The 20,688-nt window shown below is 31.0% G+C and overlaps 1 protein-coding gene across 1 annotated transcript; it reads right to left on the bottom strand.

Annotated features, from left to right (window-relative positions):
* Nucleotides 1-6,182: 6,182 nt before the first annotated feature.
* On the bottom strand, nt 6,183-7,209 carry LOC107474419 (late embryogenesis abundant protein 1-like). The gene is made up of 3 exons (XM_016094044.3): nt 7,168-7,209; nt 6,378-6,512; nt 6,183-6,266 (listed from the first exon to the last, which is right to left on the bottom strand). Exons 1-3 carry the CDS (start codon nt 7,207-7,209, stop codon nt 6,189-6,191), a joined length of 255 nt encoding a protein of 84 aa, XP_015949530.1. The 3' UTR covers nt 6,183-6,188.
* Between the last annotated feature and the right edge of the window lie 13,479 nt (nt 7,210-20,688).

The following is a 20,688-nucleotide window of genomic DNA, read 5'->3' as shown; positions in this document are numbered from 1 at the left end:
TATATCCCATTATTTGATGAAAAAAATAAAAACCATGTATCTAACACTAAAAAAGAATTTAAGCAACATATTTAACATCTCAACAAAGTCTACAAGTAAATATTTATCAAAATTGAACCACTATAAATATATAAAATTTAAAATTCTTTCAATTATCAAAGTACTTAATTTTTTCTTAGGTGCTCCAAAAATTTAGACTGTAAAAATTCAGTAACAATTAACGACTATAGGGTTCTCAACCAAATATAATAGATTTATTTTTCTTTGGATTCAAAAGCTACCAAACTTTTAACTGGAAATAAATTTCTTATTTTAAACATACTTCAAACTTCTATGAGAGGATAATATTAAAAATATGGTATCAAATTTTTTTCAGGTGACTTAATAACCGTTATCAATCTTTCACAATTAAGTTATCACAACTCATAAAAAACTATTTATCTAACCACATATGGCAACGACGAATCAAAACATAATAATTGTATTCTTAAGCAATCACACCTAAAACCAAAGTATGTTGTAGATACAAAAAATCAGTACTCCATTTGAAGGTTAATAAACGTAATTTATTATTTGTCCATAAGCTATATTATATATTGTTCATATAAAAATTAAATTGAATATTTAACAATACAAAAAATTTCAGTTTAATAGACATATAATTGTGACTTATAGAACTACATTTTTTATGAAAAGACTAAACATGCTTTTATTTTCTTTTAGTATTGTCATTCTTTCTTAGATATCTCCCAATACTCATCTTAGTTGTATATTTCAAACTACTGTCCATTATTACAGTACAACTAATTAATTAAATAAAGAAAATTCATTTTCAGATATTAGTATAAACCATTTTACATTTATCCCATGTATATTTTGCCATCATATACTCTGACATTATTATTGTAATATATTTCATACTTCTTATCTTAAGCAGAGCTCGATCAGAATAGTCAAGAGAGTACAAATGCATCTAACAATGGTAGAAGAAAAAGGTCAATAGATCTAACACAATCACTGATCCCTTTAAGGAGTCACCACCACAATACGTTAATATGTATTCCCTCAATGCATCAACTTTCAAAGCTACCGAATGATGCCAGTACTTCCTCTTCAAAATTTATGCGTTAGGAGTTTAACTCAAACAAACTTACAGCAGTAACTAAATCCATTGAAGACAATCACATGGTCGCCGAAATAACTATATCAGGTTAATCAACTTCATTTCTTTAACACTTATAACTCCAACTTATCAAATTCTGATAAACTAAGTAAATTTCATATTCAAATGCATATTTGAAATCAGAAAGTATGAACGCTCGACAATTTAGAGCAAATGTGCGGCGAACCAAGAGACATAATAGTAACTCGGGGACTAACGATCATGCCATCAACACAACAAGTTATTTTCAATATGCGGTACATGTCTAACCAAAACATTAGTGATGAATTATATATTATTAATATGTTATTTTTAGTACAAATTCAACAACCATTTTAATTGTCCCATCCGTCACCTATGAATTTGGCAACTATATAAAACTAATTTATTAGAGGAAATTTAATTTGACTATACTACTCAGGAACCGTTGGTGATAATTTAATCAACCAAATTGAATCGAGGATGAAAAGGTTAAGTCTAGGACAACACTCCATATCCACTCATTCCATACTTACAAAGAACATCTCTGGTCAAACTATCTCATGTGATGTTCGCTCCAAAAATATAATACAGCATCATTACCAACCACTAGATGGCCAAGCTACAGATTCACAATCCCCAATTTATAGGGACAAATCCAATATACTGCAAGGTATCGAATATATATACCTACTTTAAACAATATTATATAAGTGGATTATAATTTTCAAGCAAATCAAACAAATTTGGCAAGAGAAAGAGAAACCTTTTCAAATGAATATATGGAGTTAAATTTTAAAAATAATATCATTAATTAATTTTTATTATAATTTCTTTATATTTTATTCGTAAACATTTTATATCATTAAGTCACAAAAAAATAATAAAACATTTATTAAATATCATCTAATTAAACAATAAATATATATTCTCCAGTTATATATAATTTATATCGTATATGAAAAATGTCCTAAAATGTTTACTTCCGCGCATAGCATAGGTTATACACTAGTTCATTAGCATAGTTGCATGCATATAAGTAGTTTCATTCAATAAGTTGTCATCCTTTTAACCCTTCTCCTTTTTTATTAGCATGAGGAGATGCTATTGTTTAAGTGTGAAAAAATTGATGAATCCTTATTTGATGATAAATTTTAGCTTGAATTGAGTGGATTTCATCACATAAACTCACATTTATTCACTTGAGTAGCATACTTTTGTGATTTTCCTCTAAATTGTACCTAAATGTAAAAACATGCTTTTTAGACTTCCAAAATGTTAATTTTAATTCCCTTAAATTCTATTCGATACCTTGATATATTTGTTAAGTGATTCCATATTTAAAAATCACCGATGGATTGGAAGAAGAGGAGAAAGAACCATGCAAGAGTGGAAAATCATGAAGAAGTGGAGCTTGGAACTTCAATGTACCCACATACTCACCACTATTGCCGAGTACGCATCGCCTGATTGCATTGTCCGCGTACGCGGACCTTATTGCCATATACGCGGAAATCCAAACTCGTGCCTCATTAATGGAGCACGTGGAGGCGATTTCTAAAGCTCTTTTGGCCTAGTTTCATGCCCAACTAGAGGAAAATAGGATGATGGGTGAAAGAGACCAACACACACACATCATTTTAGTTTTAGGTTTAACATGTTTTAGGTTAGATTTCTAGAGAGAGAAGCTCCAACTTCTCTCTAGATTTATAGGTTTTTTAGTTTAATTTTTGTCTAGTTTTAGGTTTTGATTTTATTTTTGGTTTAGTTTTCTTTATATTTTCTTGTTCTAGTATCTTGATTTATCTAATTTCTCTTGTTAATTTCTCTATTTTGCCACTTTTAGTTTATGAACTCTCTTGTTAATTCCCTTTTCTTTAATACAATTTAATGTTTTATATTTTCTTGTGGTTAAATTTTATTTTTGTTATTGATTTCTTGCAATTGGTAGTCTAAGATTTTATTATTCTTGTAATTTACCATGATCTTATTTTTATGTACACCAAGTGTTTGATAAAATGTCTCTCTTAGTTTTGTGGTATTTTTTTAGCACTCTTGGTTTGGTATTGAGGACTTAGGTACCTTGATGTTATTAATGTCCAATGTAATTGGTAACTTAGGGTTGTTAGTCAGTTTTCAGATCAACTATGTCCATTTGATTTCTCCTTCCGATGCTAGGGGAAAACTAAGTGGAATTAACTATTTGAAATTGCCATGTTGTGGTCAATGATCTATATAGGAAACATTAATTCTTAATCCTTACCAGGAGTGACTTTTAGCATTTATATTATCTTAGTTGTTAGCTTTACTTTCTTGCAATTTACATTTTCTGTTCATCATTCCAAAATCCTAAAAAATATCTCACAACCAATAATATGCACACTTCGCTGCAATTCTTTTGAGAGACGACCTAAGATCTAATACTCTCGGTATTTATAATGGTTTGACTAAAGTGACAAAGAAATTAAACTAAATTTGGCTAAGTTGCGAAAAACCAAAATTTCTGGTTTTAGTGCCCACGCACCCTATGGTGCGCACGCACGCAACAGAGCAAGTGTTGACACTTGTGCGTACACACGAGGATGTGCGTATGCACATCCTGCAAATTTTACAAGTTGTGCGTAGATACGTATGCATGGTGTCCTGTTTTTTACACAAACTTCTATTTTTAACTGTTTGACTTCCTGGCAAGCTTACAAACTTTCGTAAACTCCTATTTTGGCCATGATATTTTTTATTGTTTAACAAATCCTTTAGCCTTCCAAACCTCTATAACTACTTTTTAAAGCCTGGTACCTAGTTTTTAAGCATAGAAAGCAGAGTAAATCTATGGAGGAAGGTTGTGAAAGGAAGTACTTGACTTTATAAATGAAGTTAGAATTGGTAAGGAAGGAAACTTGAGAATGAATGATTGGTTTGATGAGAATGATTAAAAGTGATTGTGGGGACAACGTTTATGAATGTAAAGGTTAACTCTATATTCTGTTCCATTTTTGTCGCATTATTTTCTCTCTATTTGTAAAGTGTGTCGGGTACTATATTCCAAGAGTGTGCTGGACACTATATCCCAAGAGTGTAGCGAGCACTAAATCCCAAGAGTGTGGGAGCACTTTACCTCGAAAAGTATGGCAGGCACTATATCCCAAGAGTGTGGCGAGCACTATATCCCAAGAGTGTGGAAACACTTTTCCCGGAAAATGCGGCAGGCACTACTATATCCCATGAGTGTGGCGGGCACTATATCCTAAGAGTGTGACAGGCACTATATCCCAAGAGTGTGGATGCATGTCTGAGAGACGATATCCGGGTTAGCTATCGTATGTGTCGGGTTCTGGCAATATAACCATTATGTGAGCTCATGACTAGTAGGATAGGCATGCATCATATGCATTTGTATGATTTTTTTGAGTATACATTTGTATTGGTTTGCCTAATCGCTTATCTGTGATTAGCTGCTATCTGATCTATTTGATGTAACTGCTATCTATATTTTTGTTTGTGCTTGTATCTGAGAGACCCCTCATATGGTGGAGGCATGATGAGAATTGTTCCACTAGTGACTCAGAGGTTTGAAAGAGAGAGGAGACGAAGAGTTAGTTTAGAAATGAGAATCCTTTGGGTAGATTATAGGACTTTATGGTATGGTACTGATTTTAAGTTTGATTCTGATTGTCGGAGTTCTAGGAATGGCTTTGGCTTTTCCAAAAACATATATATTATCTATGTGGGCACCTTTACCATATTGAGAACCCCTAGTTCTCGTTCCATACATATATTGTTGTTTTTCAGATGCAGGTCGAGAGACATCTCATTAAGCGTGTTTATGTATATATTATAAATAGATTCTCTGACTTTATATATTTTATTTTGTCTGTTTTAAAGGCTGACCTGGAGAAACAGGTGTTGTCTTATGTTTTGGTACTTTTGGGATGTATATGTATTTATTTATACTCCAACCGGCCTTAACTTCGCAGGTTGCATCTGGAGTATGATATTTTGTATCTTTTGGTACTCTGATCTTTGTATATATATATATATAAAATTTAAGTTTGTTTAACCGTTTTACGTTCTTTCTGCATGTGTGATGCGCTTTTCTTTTACCGCTTTGTTTACCTTCTTTTTGAAGGCTCCTAGTTTTGACCTTTTCATCTCTATGTGTGTGTATTTTTATTTTTAGAGGTCATAATATCTCACCAGCTCTATTTTACGACTTAAGCGCAAAGCTCTGTGTGTTAGGGTGTTACAAGTAACACATTACTTTTAGTACGATCATGACGTGCTAAAAGTTGGATCGTTACATAAAGTACTAAAATAATACCTACTGAAAACTTTATATCTCTGCAAAAAATATACCCAAAAGATATACGAACGAAAATAATAAATAAGTCGTCGAAATGTTTAAAAAGATGACAAAAGTAATAACAATGTATTTTTTATAACTCGCAAACAATTTTCTATTTGGCAAACAATTTGTGTATCTAATATAAATTTTTGTTAAAGTATTTAGATTATTATTTAAAAGGTGCATGCTAAAAAATAGAACAAAATTTGATCATTTAAAAAACAGACTAAAAAATTTTCATAGCATAAGTCATCAAATTTTTAAGATGAAATATTTTATTTTCTTAATCAAGTTTGCAAAAATTGCATCAAATTCTATTCTATCAAGTCTTAGCTAAAGATTTAATGATTTATCTATCATGTGTAACTTTTAAAATTATTTTTATGAGCTGCACGAAATTTCTATTACTATTAGTTTACCGTGTACAATGGGATCGACAAACACATGGAGTGTAAAAAACTTCTATTACATCGGCCGTGGAAGCATATGTATGACCGAAGAAAAAAAAAGGGAAGAAATAGCATATTTCCTTACAACTAAAATTGCATTCTTTAACATACACCACAATAATATAAAATACTTATTTTGCCCATCCCTAATAACAACTAGGAAAAGAAATACTCTCTACAAAATAATTATTTTACAGAAGTGTCTTTCATTGGGAAGAATAAGAAACTTTCAAAAATAGATCACATTACGGTTCGTTCAATTTTTGTCCATCCCAAGGGTATGCTTGACGGTGTCGACAGCACCTTGAGCCATGTTCTTCACTTGCTCCCCAGTCTGTAGCCAGAAGATATACTTCAGATAATTAAGCCGTTCTAACAATTGCAATCGTGACATAAAAAACAATTTATAATAATGTTCTATGTAAATTTAGAATTTCATAACAACCTGTTGGAGGAAACCAGCAGCTTCCTCTTTGTTTTCTTCACGAGCTTGTCCTGTGGTGTTGTAAGCTGCTTGAGCCCTATCTGCTGCTGCTGAGGCTGAATCCTTAGCAGCTTGAAAGCTTGCTTCAGTTTGGGCCTGATCAAATCAAACAAAGGATTAAATTCTTTCTTAATTCTTGATGAGAGTAATAACAATAGATTTCTTAGGCCAAATAAAGAATTAAGACATATACACAAAGACACAAAATCATGTTTAATAAATAATGAGAGAAGAATAACAATATTGTATCCTGAGATACTGATTTAGTATATTTTATATACTTTTTATAAAATAAGACATAGAAATATTGGAAGAAGACACAATTTATTTTTTTATTATTATTATTAATTTATCATAATTATATGTTTTTATCATTATTTTAATTATGTGTGAAAGAAAAAATAGACATAAATTAAATCTTTAATTATTTATTATATTTTATATTAAATTTATTATAAAATAAAATACAAACAAATTAATTTTTGTATCTTTATTTTTTGTGTTTTATCTCATTCTACTTTTAAAATTAAATGTAGTCTTACTGTTAAATATTTTTTGTTCTTTCTTGGATTCAACCAATTCCTTAGGCTATGAGGCCAAGACATTTGCCAACCTAACCAATCTTTTGTTGGTTAATGAAAGATAAATTAACAAGAACATGTCCTTCCAAATTCAAAAATATGGAATAACATATAGCACTAAAACGTGTAAAAGTAAAAAATTGAAAAAAAAAATAAAAAATGAATTTTACCTTAGCTTGGCCTGCATTGTAGCTTTGTTGGGCACTTGACATGATTTGTTTCCTTACTTGAAAAACAACAAAGGATGTAAGAAAACTTGATGAAGGTTAGTTTGTGTTATCGGTAGTTTTTGCTACTATTGAAATTGTTCTATAAGGTATTTATAGTGGTTTGGTACCTTGCTCTTCGTTTAGTTTATGAGATCAGAGGAAATGCACAAATGTAGAATCCTTTCTCGTCAATGATGAGCGCATTTTTCGCCATAGGCCTTCTGCTCCCCACAATAAAAAAACTAACGCATTCAAAGATTTGGTGAATAAATTCCCATCCATATATCCATGATTTTATAGATGATAAATAATGTAGATTTTATATAATCACAAACTATTAGTAAGTGCACCGAATTCTATCAAATTTATTTTATTATATAAAAATTGGGTTTGTACACTTAATGATGGAGCTGACGTGGCATGTTTCTGAGGGTGTTTTCGGATTTATTTCTTTTAACTCATTAAATATAAGTTATTATGATAAACTAACTATATCAATTAATTGATTTGATTAGATATGTAAATATCATTTAATTTATTATAATTTATTTCAATTTGATTTGGTAGTATTTTTTAATTTATTTATTTTAATATTCTGTTAATATTTTTTAATTTATTTCTATTAATTTATTAAACCAAATTTATTGTGTGTACTAATTAATTAATTTGATTAATTTATTAGTCATTAAAATAATAAATTTATAAATAAAATAGGCAATTAAAATATTTTCAACTAATAATTAAATCAAATCATATCATATCATATATATTGAGCTAAATTCAAATCATGTGAATCAAGGACTAAATTAAAATGAGATAATTTCATACTTATTTAAGTTGAGTGCAATAAATAAATTAATTTTGTTAGATAATCATAGTTGTCTGGTCAACTGTATATAGATGGTCACATAAAATTATAAGAATCGTGATTTTTACCACTCTTACAATTTCAATTCAAAATTATAAGAATCGCGATTTTTATCGCTCTTACTATCTTATATTCAATTTCAACTACTGTGGATGGAAGTTGACTTGTAGCAATTTAAAATGGCCAATGTATTTTTTATAGTATTAGATAGAAGAATATTTGTTAAAATGAATATATCCATTGTAATGAAATTTTTTTTTCAATTGTTATATTTTTATGTCAGTCGTGTAAATTTTTTGAAGGCACAAGATAATAAAATAGGTTAAACTAAATTTAATAGTTCAAATAAACACCACTAATTATGTTAAAAAAGTAATTTTATAATAATAATGTGATTTATATATTAATTTTTTTGAGTAAATTCATTTCAAAATTAAATGTAGAAATTAGACTCAATTACACTAAAATTTTAAAGGTAATATAAAATTTGACAACAAAAGTAACATTCATTCAGAAAAAACATTTATTTATGGCTATTTCCTAATTATAAATAATAAAAAGACTTACGAAAACATATTAATGTCATCATTTTTATTATTAAATCATAATATTAGGTAATTGATAGCTCTATAGGCGGAAATTATTAAGTAATTACGTCAAAATTTACAACAAATAAGTAATAAGGATTAAGAAAAAATTGATTATATAATACCAATTTCATAATTAAAATATGTCACATATCATATTCTCATATATTCTACTTATTATATATTCTATTATATAAAAATTAGGTTTCTGCACTTAATGATGGAGTTAACGTGACATGCTTATGAGAGTATTTAGAGATTTGTTTCTTTTAACTCATTAAATACAATTTATTAATAAATTACCTATATCAACTAATTGATTTGATTAGATATTTAATAATCACATAATGTATTATAATTTATATCAATTTTGATTTGGTAGTATTTTTTAATTTATTTCTTTTAATGTTGTGTTAATATTTTTTAATTTCTTAAACCAAATTAATTATACTAATTATCTATATTAATTAAATAATTAGATTAATTAATTAATCATTAAAATAATAAATCTATGAATAAAATAGGTTCTCGAGATATTTTTTACTAATAATTAAATCAAATCAAACTATATTTATTGAGCTAAATTTAAATTATGTGAATTTAAGGACTAAACTAAAATAAGATTATTTTTCACTCATTCAAATTGAACGCAATAAATAAAATTAATTTTGTTAAAAAATCATGGTCTTTTGGTCTTCTATATATAGATTGCCAAACAAAATTATAAAAATCATCATATTTTTTAAGTTACTACACAAATATTATATTTTAGGTAATTGTATATTTTTTTATGTTATTTTGAAAATTATTATATAATTTTAAGATCATTTAATTATATTTTTTTAAAGCATTATCATTATTGGAGAGTAACTAATGTTTGTGATAGTCTAAAATTAAAAAATACAAATACAAAATATTAATATACTGAGTTTTTAAAGTATAAATCTTAAAGTAAATATATGTGATTATAATTAATGATCATATTTAAAAGTCTTTATTTTAATTCAATTTGTTCAGGACATGTTTATCTTAAATTCTATTTCTTTATTAATTAGTATTTTTTTACATTTAATTGTCATTAATTTATATAAATTAAAATGTATAACTTTAAAAAATAGATATATGTCTAAAAAATAAAAAAAATTTCTTAGATCACATTTAAAGGTATTTAAGTTATTTTCATATAATAAAAGAGATATGCTTCAAAAAATATTTATTTATAATTTACTAACAAATATATGAGATATTTATTATAATTTTTATTTTTAATAAAAATATCATTGTATTAAATTGATGCATTTTAAAGATGTATAAATGAGATTTTTATTAAAAAGATTTACAAGATAGTAAATGAAATTTTATTTTAATTTTATCCTTAATATTTAGTTTTAATTTTATCTTTAGAGTTTTAATATGTTTCAATTATACCATTAAAGTGAACAACATCAAGTATAACTATTCAATTATATTATCTGATTTGACCAAAATTAAATAAATATTAAATTATTTAATAATTAATAAATAGAAAAATAAAATAAATGAATTTAATTTGAATTATTTTCTTATTATTTTCTATATCTAGGAATCTTAATGTGCTTTTTTGTATTTTGATTAATAGTTCTCAAAAGAGTTACTATTTTATTTACTAACATTTTAAATTGTTTATAATATTTTCATAAAACTTGATTAATAGGTTCTTCTTCACAATATTTTTCTTGAATTTTTTAACAAAAATATATCTTAATTTTTGTTTTTCATCTTTTATATTTATTTATTATACTAATCCTTTTACAGTGTATTTGTATCAACTACATACATTATTCTTAGTCTTTTTTTATTTTTTTTTAATTATTTTATTACCTTATCTTTAATTATTTATTTTATTTTCACTCCTCATATGTTTATTGTATTTCACTTCAATTTAGTTTTAATTTCATAGTGAACTTTCAATTATATAAAAGTCAATAGTTTCTTTCAAAATAAGGTTAAATATATTATCTATTATATACCATCATTAGGTTAAACAAACAAATATAAATTGAATATATATTTTAATTTTAATTTAAACTAAAAACTAAATAAATTGTCAGAAAAATAGCAACTAATTTTGTTTTTAATTTTTCTATAATTTATTTAAAGATAAAAATCTCTCTATAACCAGTAACATCGTCGATAACAAAATTATAAGTCTCTATAAAATAAAAAATATATAAAATAAATAAGATATATATGATTTTAAAGTTATTAATCATAGACTATGGACAAATTTTTTTTTTTAAAAATCTTATGGATCAACATGTAATTTTTTATATATTTATTTTTTTTCTAAAAATTTTTCAAACTTATCAACCTTTAAATTGTCTATACATCACTTCTCAAAATATTATGATTTCACAAGATATAATATGTGGGGTAAATCACCTTTATAAACCATTCACATAATTTTATGTATATCCCCCAAATTAAAAAAGGCTACGTGCATGTCTCAATTTACATATCTATGTAAATCAAATTTATAAAGTTTGAATTATGTGTTTTTGTAGTAAATCGAATCGATATGATTCATGTAACAACCCCGATTTTTGAGTAAGCGAGATATTTTCTGAAAGTACGGAAAACTCCGGAGGATTAGTAAGGGGAGAACCTCTGATATATCATCAAGTATCTCAATTCTCATTGTCATTATATTATCTTTAAGCTAGAACCTTTTTGAGGCAAGCTCGATAACACAGTGATGAAGAACCTAGTCTTTGAACCGTATCGGTTAGGAGTTTTGATTCAATTTTTCGTAAATAGTCTCAATTTGACGAACCGGACTCGATTAATGAGAGAAGAGAGATAATAGGATAATATCATCATTATATGAGTATTAGAAGCTTCTTGAATAATATTATAAGGTTACCTGGTCAGTTTTAGTTAAAAACAGAAAATCGGTTTAACCGGGTTCACAGTTTACTGGTGCAGCTTAGCACCAGCACTCTCTGATGACTTTAGCAATGCTAAGGCCTCATTATACATATTTTATTCTCACAATAAATATGTTACTAGTGTCATTTATTCTAGTAGCTCAGAAAATAATTTTTAGAGATGTTTTTACAACTGTTCCGATACATCTAGTTTTAGTAGTTATACACCTGAGATATTTTAATATTATTTTAATCCACCTCCAAGCCAACCAATCACAACTCACCCTACACCCGCAAGACACTCCAAGACTGGTCATTTACTCCCTTTGGCCGAAAATAACAAGAGAGAAAAGAGAGAAACTTTCATGAACACTTAATCTTCAAAGCTTGATTTCTTCTGAACTAAAACTCAAATCAAAATTCCAATTTCACCAAAATGATCATCTCTTCTTCCTCTACATAACCATGTAACTTATAAAGGCTGGAAATAAGGTGAGATGGCTGTTCCTTTCCCCTTTCAATTCAGTTTTCAAGGAAACATGCTTAAACATGTGTTTTCTTGATGTACTTCCTTAGGAATCATGCTTAACTTGACTTGAGGGCCAAAAAACGTTAATTTCCAGTAACTCTAAGGTGAGATATCCCTTCCTAATGTGCTGAGAGAGATTTGGTCAGTTGAGGATTTGTGGATTTAAAGTTGTTCTTGATGTGATTTAGGAGGAAAAAGTGTTTTAAGAACACTTCAAAGAGTAACCGGATTTGGAGCAGCAAATCAAGGTAGGGTTTGACGAATTTAATCTTGATTGATTGTGTTTGAGTTGTGTAATTATGATATGGTTTGGCTGTGCTTGAAATTGATTGTTTATATGAGTGATTCTTGTTGAAAATTTGGTGAAATTTTGATGAAATTTGATGAAATTCAAGCTATGAACTTGTATTCTTGTGGCTGCTGGAAAACGAAACCCTAACCCTTAAATTAGGGTTCAATTTATGTTGAAATCATATAGAAAAGATGGGGTTTTAGTGGCTGCTAATTTATTATGAATTATGGTAAAAATCGGTTGCTAAAAAGACTGAAAAACGGGTAAAAACAGAGAAAGAATCTGAAGAATTAACGAAGAACACGAAGAACACTTTGAGTGTGGTGAAGAGCATTAAAGAACACCTTTTAGATCTTAGAAAGTGAAAGTTTGTAATTATTTTGGTGTTCGAGGGGTTATTTGGTAATTTCTGAAAGTTAGGGTAGTTAAAGTAGAAATATTAAAAGTTACCGGGGTAAAAAGTTAATTTTAAAGGTTAAAAGGTAAAGGCAAGGTAATTTTCAAAAATTTAATGTTAAAATAATAAATAATAATAAAATATTAAATAATAATATTTAATTAAAAATAATATTTTAATAAAAATAATAAAATAATGTGGAAAAGGCAGTTTTTTGTAAAAGCTTTAGAAAGACAACTTTAAGTGCAGAATCTCATTGTTACCTTCATAACACACTTAGGGAGTGATAATAACATGTTAGTGAGGCAGATATAAAGAAAAGATAAAAAGTTAAAGAAAAGATAAAAACCAAAGAAAATTCTGTAAAGTTTTAATGACAGAAAAAATATACAGAGATTAGTGAACGAATTAGGGCAACATAGTTAGTTATTGAGTTGCGCCTAAGGTTAGGTATTATATAAAAAGTTAAACTATTTCAGTATAGACTTAATGAACATATACTTGGGACAGGCTAACTATTCATACCGAAATTTACATAAGCTTTAAATACATACGTTAAGCAGAGAAAAGAGTAACCAGAGTAGAGTAAAGAGATCAAGAGATATTTGTTTATTTGTTGCGTTACGGCAACTCCAGATATACTTGTATGATCATCTGCTACATTGAGACAGTCAGATAGATAGTGGTGCGACCACTGAAAACGCTTTCTTGCGGTACAAATCCATATTTTATTTCTGTAAGGCAGAGGGGTTATTTCCTGCTACAGAAGTACCGTGACCACCTATTCCATTTCTGTAGTGGCAGAAGGGTTATTTCCTGTATACAGAAGGTGTGTCGGCATACATCCTGCAGTGGCAGATGTGTTATTTTCTGCGTGCAGTGGGCCCTGTGATGGCAGAGGGGTTATTTCCTGTACACAATGGTATAGCCAACTGGAAAGCCATAGCCGTTTCAGCTGCTTTGGGTTACATCGGGAGCAGGTAAAAATCGACAGATGAGCTCATTACCTGCGCTAGGATAGACATGCATCATACTTGGTTGTGCATTTTCTCTATTATGATTGTTGCATGAATGTATGCTTTCTTTGTTTGTATTCTATTCTCTGTGTCTGTGTTTGTGTTATTTTCTTGTATTCTTCTATTTGTGTTTTGCTATCTGTTTTCTTTATCTTCTCTATTTATCTATCTTCTCTTTACTGCTTCTCTTTATTTTGTTATACGTCTACCAAACACCACAGAATTAATGAACTTAACTAATAACCCCGACCCTACTAAGAACTCCTTAGTTCTTACCCCTTCTCTCTCCCTTCCCCCTTCAAATGGAAGCATGAGTACCCTTCCGTAGTTCGCTGACGATCGTTTCCAAAAAAGATTCCGCCCTAGGTAGTCTTCTGAGTCTAGGGTGAATCTCATTTTCTATTTATATTATATACTGTGAGACCAGCCAATGTCTGCACCCCGTTTGTACGCGAACTTTAACCTAAATCTTGTGTACGAGACTCTTGTTATGTGGCTACTTGATGAGGTACTAGAGTGACGTCATATGGCAATGACTAATCGTGTAGAGGAGTGATAGACGACCTTCCACCTTTTGATGACGTTCCACCTGACTTGAGTTTTGAAGACTTAGAACGTACTTTCCCTCGCTTTAGTAGTTTAGAGGGACTAGGTGAGTATAGAGTCTAGACTAGCCTGGGTGCCAGCTTAGGGACTTCTTGAACAGGTCAGATGTATTTATGTGTGGTTGTATATAACTGTTTTATCTATTATTATTTGTGAATTGATTATAAATGATTCTGTTTATTAATTCAAACGTTTTCAAAAACAAAAGTACCTCGCAAACTAACTACATTTTTAATAACGAATCATGCTCATATAATAAATAAAATTGGTAGCACTCAGTTTCCGGTGTGTCCTAGGCGTATTGAAAATTGGGTCGTTACAATTCGAATTACTTGGATGCTATCTATGATACTAAATCGAACAAAGGAGATTCAAAATTTAAAATGAGCTAGATTGCTACTAAGTGAGTATAAATTGAACCTTATTACTTCGATTTAGCATGGACCATATAAATCGAAATTTATAGATTCGATTTAGTAGGGGATGACATAAATCAAATTCTTTGAATTCAATTTCCTTTCGAATCACAATGTCAAGTAATTCAAATCCTATAGATTCGATTTACTACGTATTACCATAATTTGAATACATTAAATTCGATTTATATAGAAATCTAAAAGGAGACAACTAGGTAACATCTTAAAGTTTATAACATTTTTGGCCAATATTTGTTTTGGTTTGAACAATGTTGGTTATATTATTTTGTTTCAAAAAATTTGGTTTATAATTATAAAAATTTTAATGTGTGTGAATTTAAAAATTATAAATTTTTTTATGTTTTTAGAAATTATAAATTTATTGAAATTATTGTGAAATTATATATATTGTTTAATATTTAATGGTTTATAAAAAAAAGGAGATCCCGCCAACCCGCCAGCCTTCCATTAGGCGGAACAGGGGAGAAATTCAAGACCGCCTTACTAGGCAGGGCGGGGCAGACTGATAAACCCAAATTTTGTGGTTTATCTTGTGCTTAATTTGGGGGGATTTTATCACCTTTTCCCACATTTATTCAATGAAATAGCATTGTTTTGCAATTCTCCCTTGATTTGTGCTTAAATGTGAAAACATGCTTTTAGGCCTTAAAATAGCTAAACTTAATTTACTTTAATTCCATTCGATACCTTGATGTATTTTTTGAGTGATTTCATATTCATAAGGCAAGTATTGGATGGAAGAAGTGAGGAGAAAAGCATGCAAAGTGGGAGAATTCATGAAGAAATGAAAGAACCGTAAAGCTGTCAAGTCCGACCTCTTCGCACTCAATCGACCATAACTTGAACTACAAAGGTCCAAATGAGGCAGTTTCAGTTGCGTTGGAAAGCTAACATTTGGGGCTTCAAAATGATATAAAATTTGCCATATGTTGCTTCGCGTATAGAGGCACGCACGCGCCATGTATGCGTGCGCACCGATGCTGCTCGTGGCCCACTAAAGTAAAATCGCCCCAGCGATTTCTGAAGTACTTTGGGCCCAACCCAACTCATTTCTAATGCTATTTCATGCAGAATTCAAGCTTGGGCAAATGGGGAGCAATTGTTTGTAGCATTAGCATCATGTAGGTTAGTTTCTAGAGAGAGAAGCTCCCCCTTCTCTCTAGAATTAGGTTAGGTTAATTCTTCTAGATTTAGGTCCAATTTTATGATTTCATCTTGTTTTCTTTATGAATTCTTGCTTTTACTCTTTTACTCTCATGGGTTGCAGTGTTAATTTTCCTTTTATGCTCATGCACTCATTATGGATTTGGTTTACTTTTAATGAATTTTGATGTTGATGTTCTTTTAATTGTTGATTTGAGTTGTGAATTTACTTTTCTTGCAATTTGTAGTTGGTAGATTTTACTATTCTTGCACATTTACCATGCTTTCCTTTTATGCCTTCCAAGTGTTTGATGAAATGCTTGGTTGGGCTTTAGAGTAGAATTTTATGCTCTTGGCTTGGAGAGGTAACTTAGGAACTCTTGAGTTGCTAATATCCAAGTGATTGATGATTGAGAGCCATTGACTCTAGGTCTCACTAATTGAATTGGTGGAGAACTAGGACTTATGGACTTGATTTGACATAGCTCATTTGACTTTTGCTTTATCATTTAGAGGATGACTTAATGGGCTTGATCCTTGCCAATTCTTATATTGTGGTTAGTGATTAGGATAGAGATCCTTGACCACCAGACTTTGCCAAGACCTTTTTGTCATTTGATTTCCTTTACCATTTACTTTTCATGTCTCTTATTCCACGAACCCCAAAAATATACCTTCATAACCAATAATCAAGCACTTCATTGTAATTCCTTGTGAGACGACCCAAAGTCCAAATACTCCGGTTAATTCTTATTTGGGGTTTATTCTTTGTGACAACCAAAATTTTTGCATGTGAGGATTCCTTGTTGGTGTAGAACTATACTTGCAATGAGAATTCATCCATTTGAGGAAAATTCTATATCAACAAGAGTTCACACATCAACATGGCACCGTTACCAGGGACTTGCAATGGTGTTATGTTATTGGTTATTGTATATATGTGAATAGTGTAAATATCTTACTTTTTGCTTTATTTGCTAGTTGTAGAATTTTTATTTCTCTTGTTTTCTATTAGCTTTTATTTTTATTTTATTTTCTCTTTCTATTATGAATTCTCACTTTGGCTATGAATGTGATTAAAACTATGTTGTAGGAAATGGGAGCCACAATGAAGAGATGTATCAAGGATGGGATAACCAAAGGTGGAAGGAGCCATATGCATATGATCAATCTTCATGGCAACAACCTCCACCAATGCACTATGAAGAAGAGCCATTCTATGATGCATACCAACCCAATAGCTATGGTGAATCTCCTTGTGATTTTCAAGAACCACCACCATATGCCTATGAGTCATATCTTCAACATGAACCTCAACCACACTCACAAGCCTATTTTCATCAAACACCTCCATATGACTATGATCCTTACCCACCATACCAACTTCCTTTTGAACCATATGAGCCATACATGGAACCATAATTCCAAGATTACTACTCCCAAGAACCACCTCAATATACACCACCATACCCTTACCAAGAGGAACCACCTTCCTATTATGAACCCTTTTTCCAAGACAATGAGCCCTTCTATCTACCCCAATCTCCAATGGATGCCATCCTTGATGTTCTTGCTCAAGGACAAGAAGAGATGAAAAGGGATGTACAAAATTTCATGGCCGCCCTAAATGCGGTAACAAATCAATTAGCCTCCCAATGTTTGAGCACTCAAGGAACTCCTATGGCTACATGTGAAGAATCTAATGAAGAACATAGCATAAAGGAGAGATTGGAAATTTCGGTGGATAAGGAGGAATGTAATTTTATGTTAGAACAATTGGAGAAGCCTATGATCATCGTAGACAAGGAAGAAGTGGTTGAAGACTTAGGAGATGCGGAACCTCCATGGGAACCTCGAGTTGAAGAAAATTCCTCCAAGAAGATTGAGTTTGATGTTGCGGAGGACCGTGCACAACCTCCAAAACAATTATTGAATGAAGACTTGGAAGGAATAGAGCAAGAGTTGAGTTCCCTTGGTGATAAAGATCATGCATCCAACCCTCTTGGTGAAGAATCCTTTGAATTTGAAGAACCTTCTCACAATGAATTTGAAAGTGATGTGAAGGTAGATTTCTCTCATCTCCCAAATTATGACTTGAGTGATGGAGAAGAGTTAGATGAAGATTATGAGCAAAGGATTGAAATTAAAGAATTTTATGAAGAGGTGAAAGTTGATGAGGAAGAACACAAGGGAGTAGAGCTTACAAAGACATTGGAAATACCTCTCCCCAAGCCACCACCATCAATTCTTTCATTCAAGTGGGTAAATCCCTTATACTTAAGCTTTATTATTCCCCTTGAATATGGTTTGATTGAAGCAGATGGTCAACCTAGACATATGTGTGGAATTAAGCGTAAGAGGAGGATGTTTAGTGGTTGGCGTCATAAGTCTAGGCTCATTATGGTTGAAGCTTCAAGGAGCAAGAGTTGGACTAGTGCTCAATTAGATGGGTCTAGGAGTGTAGTTTGGTGCTTCCATGAGAATTCATCTCTCTTGCCACCCGGAGAAAATCACCATGATCGACTCAAGGACGGGTGTGAAAACAAAGTGTGGGATCCCAGATCACACAAGGAAGATCAACTTTGGGAGCCCATGGTTTGTGAAGAACTCCATCAAGGCTTGGAGTTATTAACTTTAGATGATGAAGCACAATGGAAGTCCAAGCATTAGTGGATGTTCAAGGATGGATTCAAGCACAAGCCACCTTGATGAGGAGCTCCCCATAAGTCCAACTTAAGGACAATAAACAAAAGTGCTAGGTGGGAGACACCTCACCATGGTAACATCTTTCCTTTTTTCTTTTTGTAAATATTACTAATAATTAGTTTAATTTTATGTTTTGTTTGGTTAGATATGTTTATATGGGAGTTTAGTATGTTAAATAAGGTTTTATGATGTTTTGGTAGTTGTTTGGAGGTTTGGAATGCTTGGTTTGGTGCAAAAACATAGAAAAATTATAAAAAACATAGCACCATCCACGCGCACGCGCACTCCACGCGTACGCGTGACCCAAGTAATTTCAACCATCCACGCACATGCGTCATGCACGCGCACGCGTGGATTGAAGTTTCACCCTTCCGTATATTTTTCCGAGAGTTGTGCCCACCTCGTGCCAGCCTTATGCCAGGACCCAAGCGTACGCGTCAAGCACGCGCACGCGTCGTTGTCCAAATAACCCACCCACGCGCACGCATACCACACGCGTACACGTAACTACCTTTCCACCAATACACGCGCACGCACTACTGCGTGCACGCGTGGATTGCCTTATTTCTTTCCTCCTTCTTTTTTCTCCTCTCTTCTTCCCTTCAATCATCATCCAACTTTACCAAACATCATCCATAACCATTTCTTTTAGTTAGCTAGTTACTTGTTTAATTAGTTTAAATGTTCATTTTATTTTCTAATTTTCATTATAAGTGTTGGATTATTAGTTTTGTTTGCCGTTTATTGCTACTAAGTATTAACTGATGCTATTTTAGCATAATTCTCTTTGATTGTCATTGTTGGATTCAATTGTTGAGGTTATATTTTGTCACTTGGTTTTGGGTTCTTAATGCTTAATGTTTGTGAACACCAAGTGAATGTTACATTGCCTTTAAGCTTCTTAACTCTTTTGAAGTGCATGTTTTGGCCACCATGCATTCATCATCCATTGCTAGGCAATTATATATTATCATTGCATTTTTTTAGGTGATGCTTGTTTATGGTTTACCCTTATTCACATCACTTATTTCATGCATTGAGATTGTAGAATTGTGAAATTTGATCGAAAGCTTACCTAGTGACATATTTTTGAGCTTTGTAAAGCTTTGTGGACCATGCTTGCTATGTGATTGATTTTCACTTCTATCTTCCTTTTCCTAAGTTCCATAGCATCCGTGTGTTTCACCTCTATGTCACTTAGGTGTTGCAACAACTTCAATATGTGTCATTGATTATTGTGTAAGTTTCATATACCATTATGTTCATTAAGTTCACTTACACATCAATCAATGTCCATGCACTATCCGATTTCACAATTGCTTGATTTTTGCTTGAATGCTTTTATGCTTCTTCACTACTTGTTTGGTTGCCTTAACCTACAAGTCTTTTAAAGTATCTCAAGCACACTAGGATGAGTGAAGTGCATGTTTTCCTTTGTGTAATTGTGACATAACTTTTTGTACTAGTGTGTGTGTATTCTAAACTGCGCACAATTTTAGGACCCACACGCCTATTTTTCATCAATGTCACATTAATTCATTCACTCAATTCTAGTGATTTACCTCATTCCAATAATCCATGCTTCCTTGCTTGTGCATTTACTTGTCTTATTATCTCCTGCTTTCTATGTTCAGGATGAATCATCATAAGCAAAAAATGGAAGCGGGAGAAGAACACGCAGCATCGGTTGACCTACCAACTGAAGGTAGCAACTAGGAAAGTCGTCGTACCCCCTTGTTCATCTTTGGATGCACTGAGGACGGTGAAAACTTTTAAGTGTGGGGAGGTCGTCCGACCGCTCGGCATTTTTGGGTGACAAGTTTCTAATTCCAACACTTTTGCATTTCATTTTTAGGTCTTTTAGGATTTTCGGTTGCATTGCATATGTATATAATAAGCTTAGTCAAAATCATGATATTTTCCAAGAATTTTATCTATAGGGCACCCCAATTGATTGAAAAAATTTTTTTAGAACTTGCTTGAATTATACAATTA

This window comes from Arachis duranensis, chromosome 2, assembly GCF_000817695.3.
Source record: "Arachis duranensis cultivar V14167 chromosome 2, aradu.V14167.gnm2.J7QH, whole genome shotgun sequence".
NCBI classification, from domain to species: domain Eukaryota; kingdom Viridiplantae; phylum Streptophyta; class Magnoliopsida; order Fabales; family Fabaceae; genus Arachis; species Arachis duranensis.
This window is presented reverse-complemented; position numbering and strand designations above follow the sequence as displayed.

Excerpts from the sequence above, each read along its gene's own strand:
- LOC107474419 (XM_016094044.3), bottom strand. The coding sequence starts at position 7,209 with ATGTCAAGTGCCCAACAAAGCTACAATGCAGGCCAAGCTAAG. Across the intron at positions 6,513-7,167 it reads ACAATGCAGGCCAAGCTAAG|GCCCAAACTGAAGCAAGCTT; the intron begins GTAAAATTCATT and ends TGATTTGATCAG. Across the intron at positions 6,267-6,377 it reads CTGCTGGTTTCCTCCAACAG|ACTGGGGAGCAAGTGAAGAA; the intron begins GTTGTTATGAAA and ends TTCTGGCTACAG.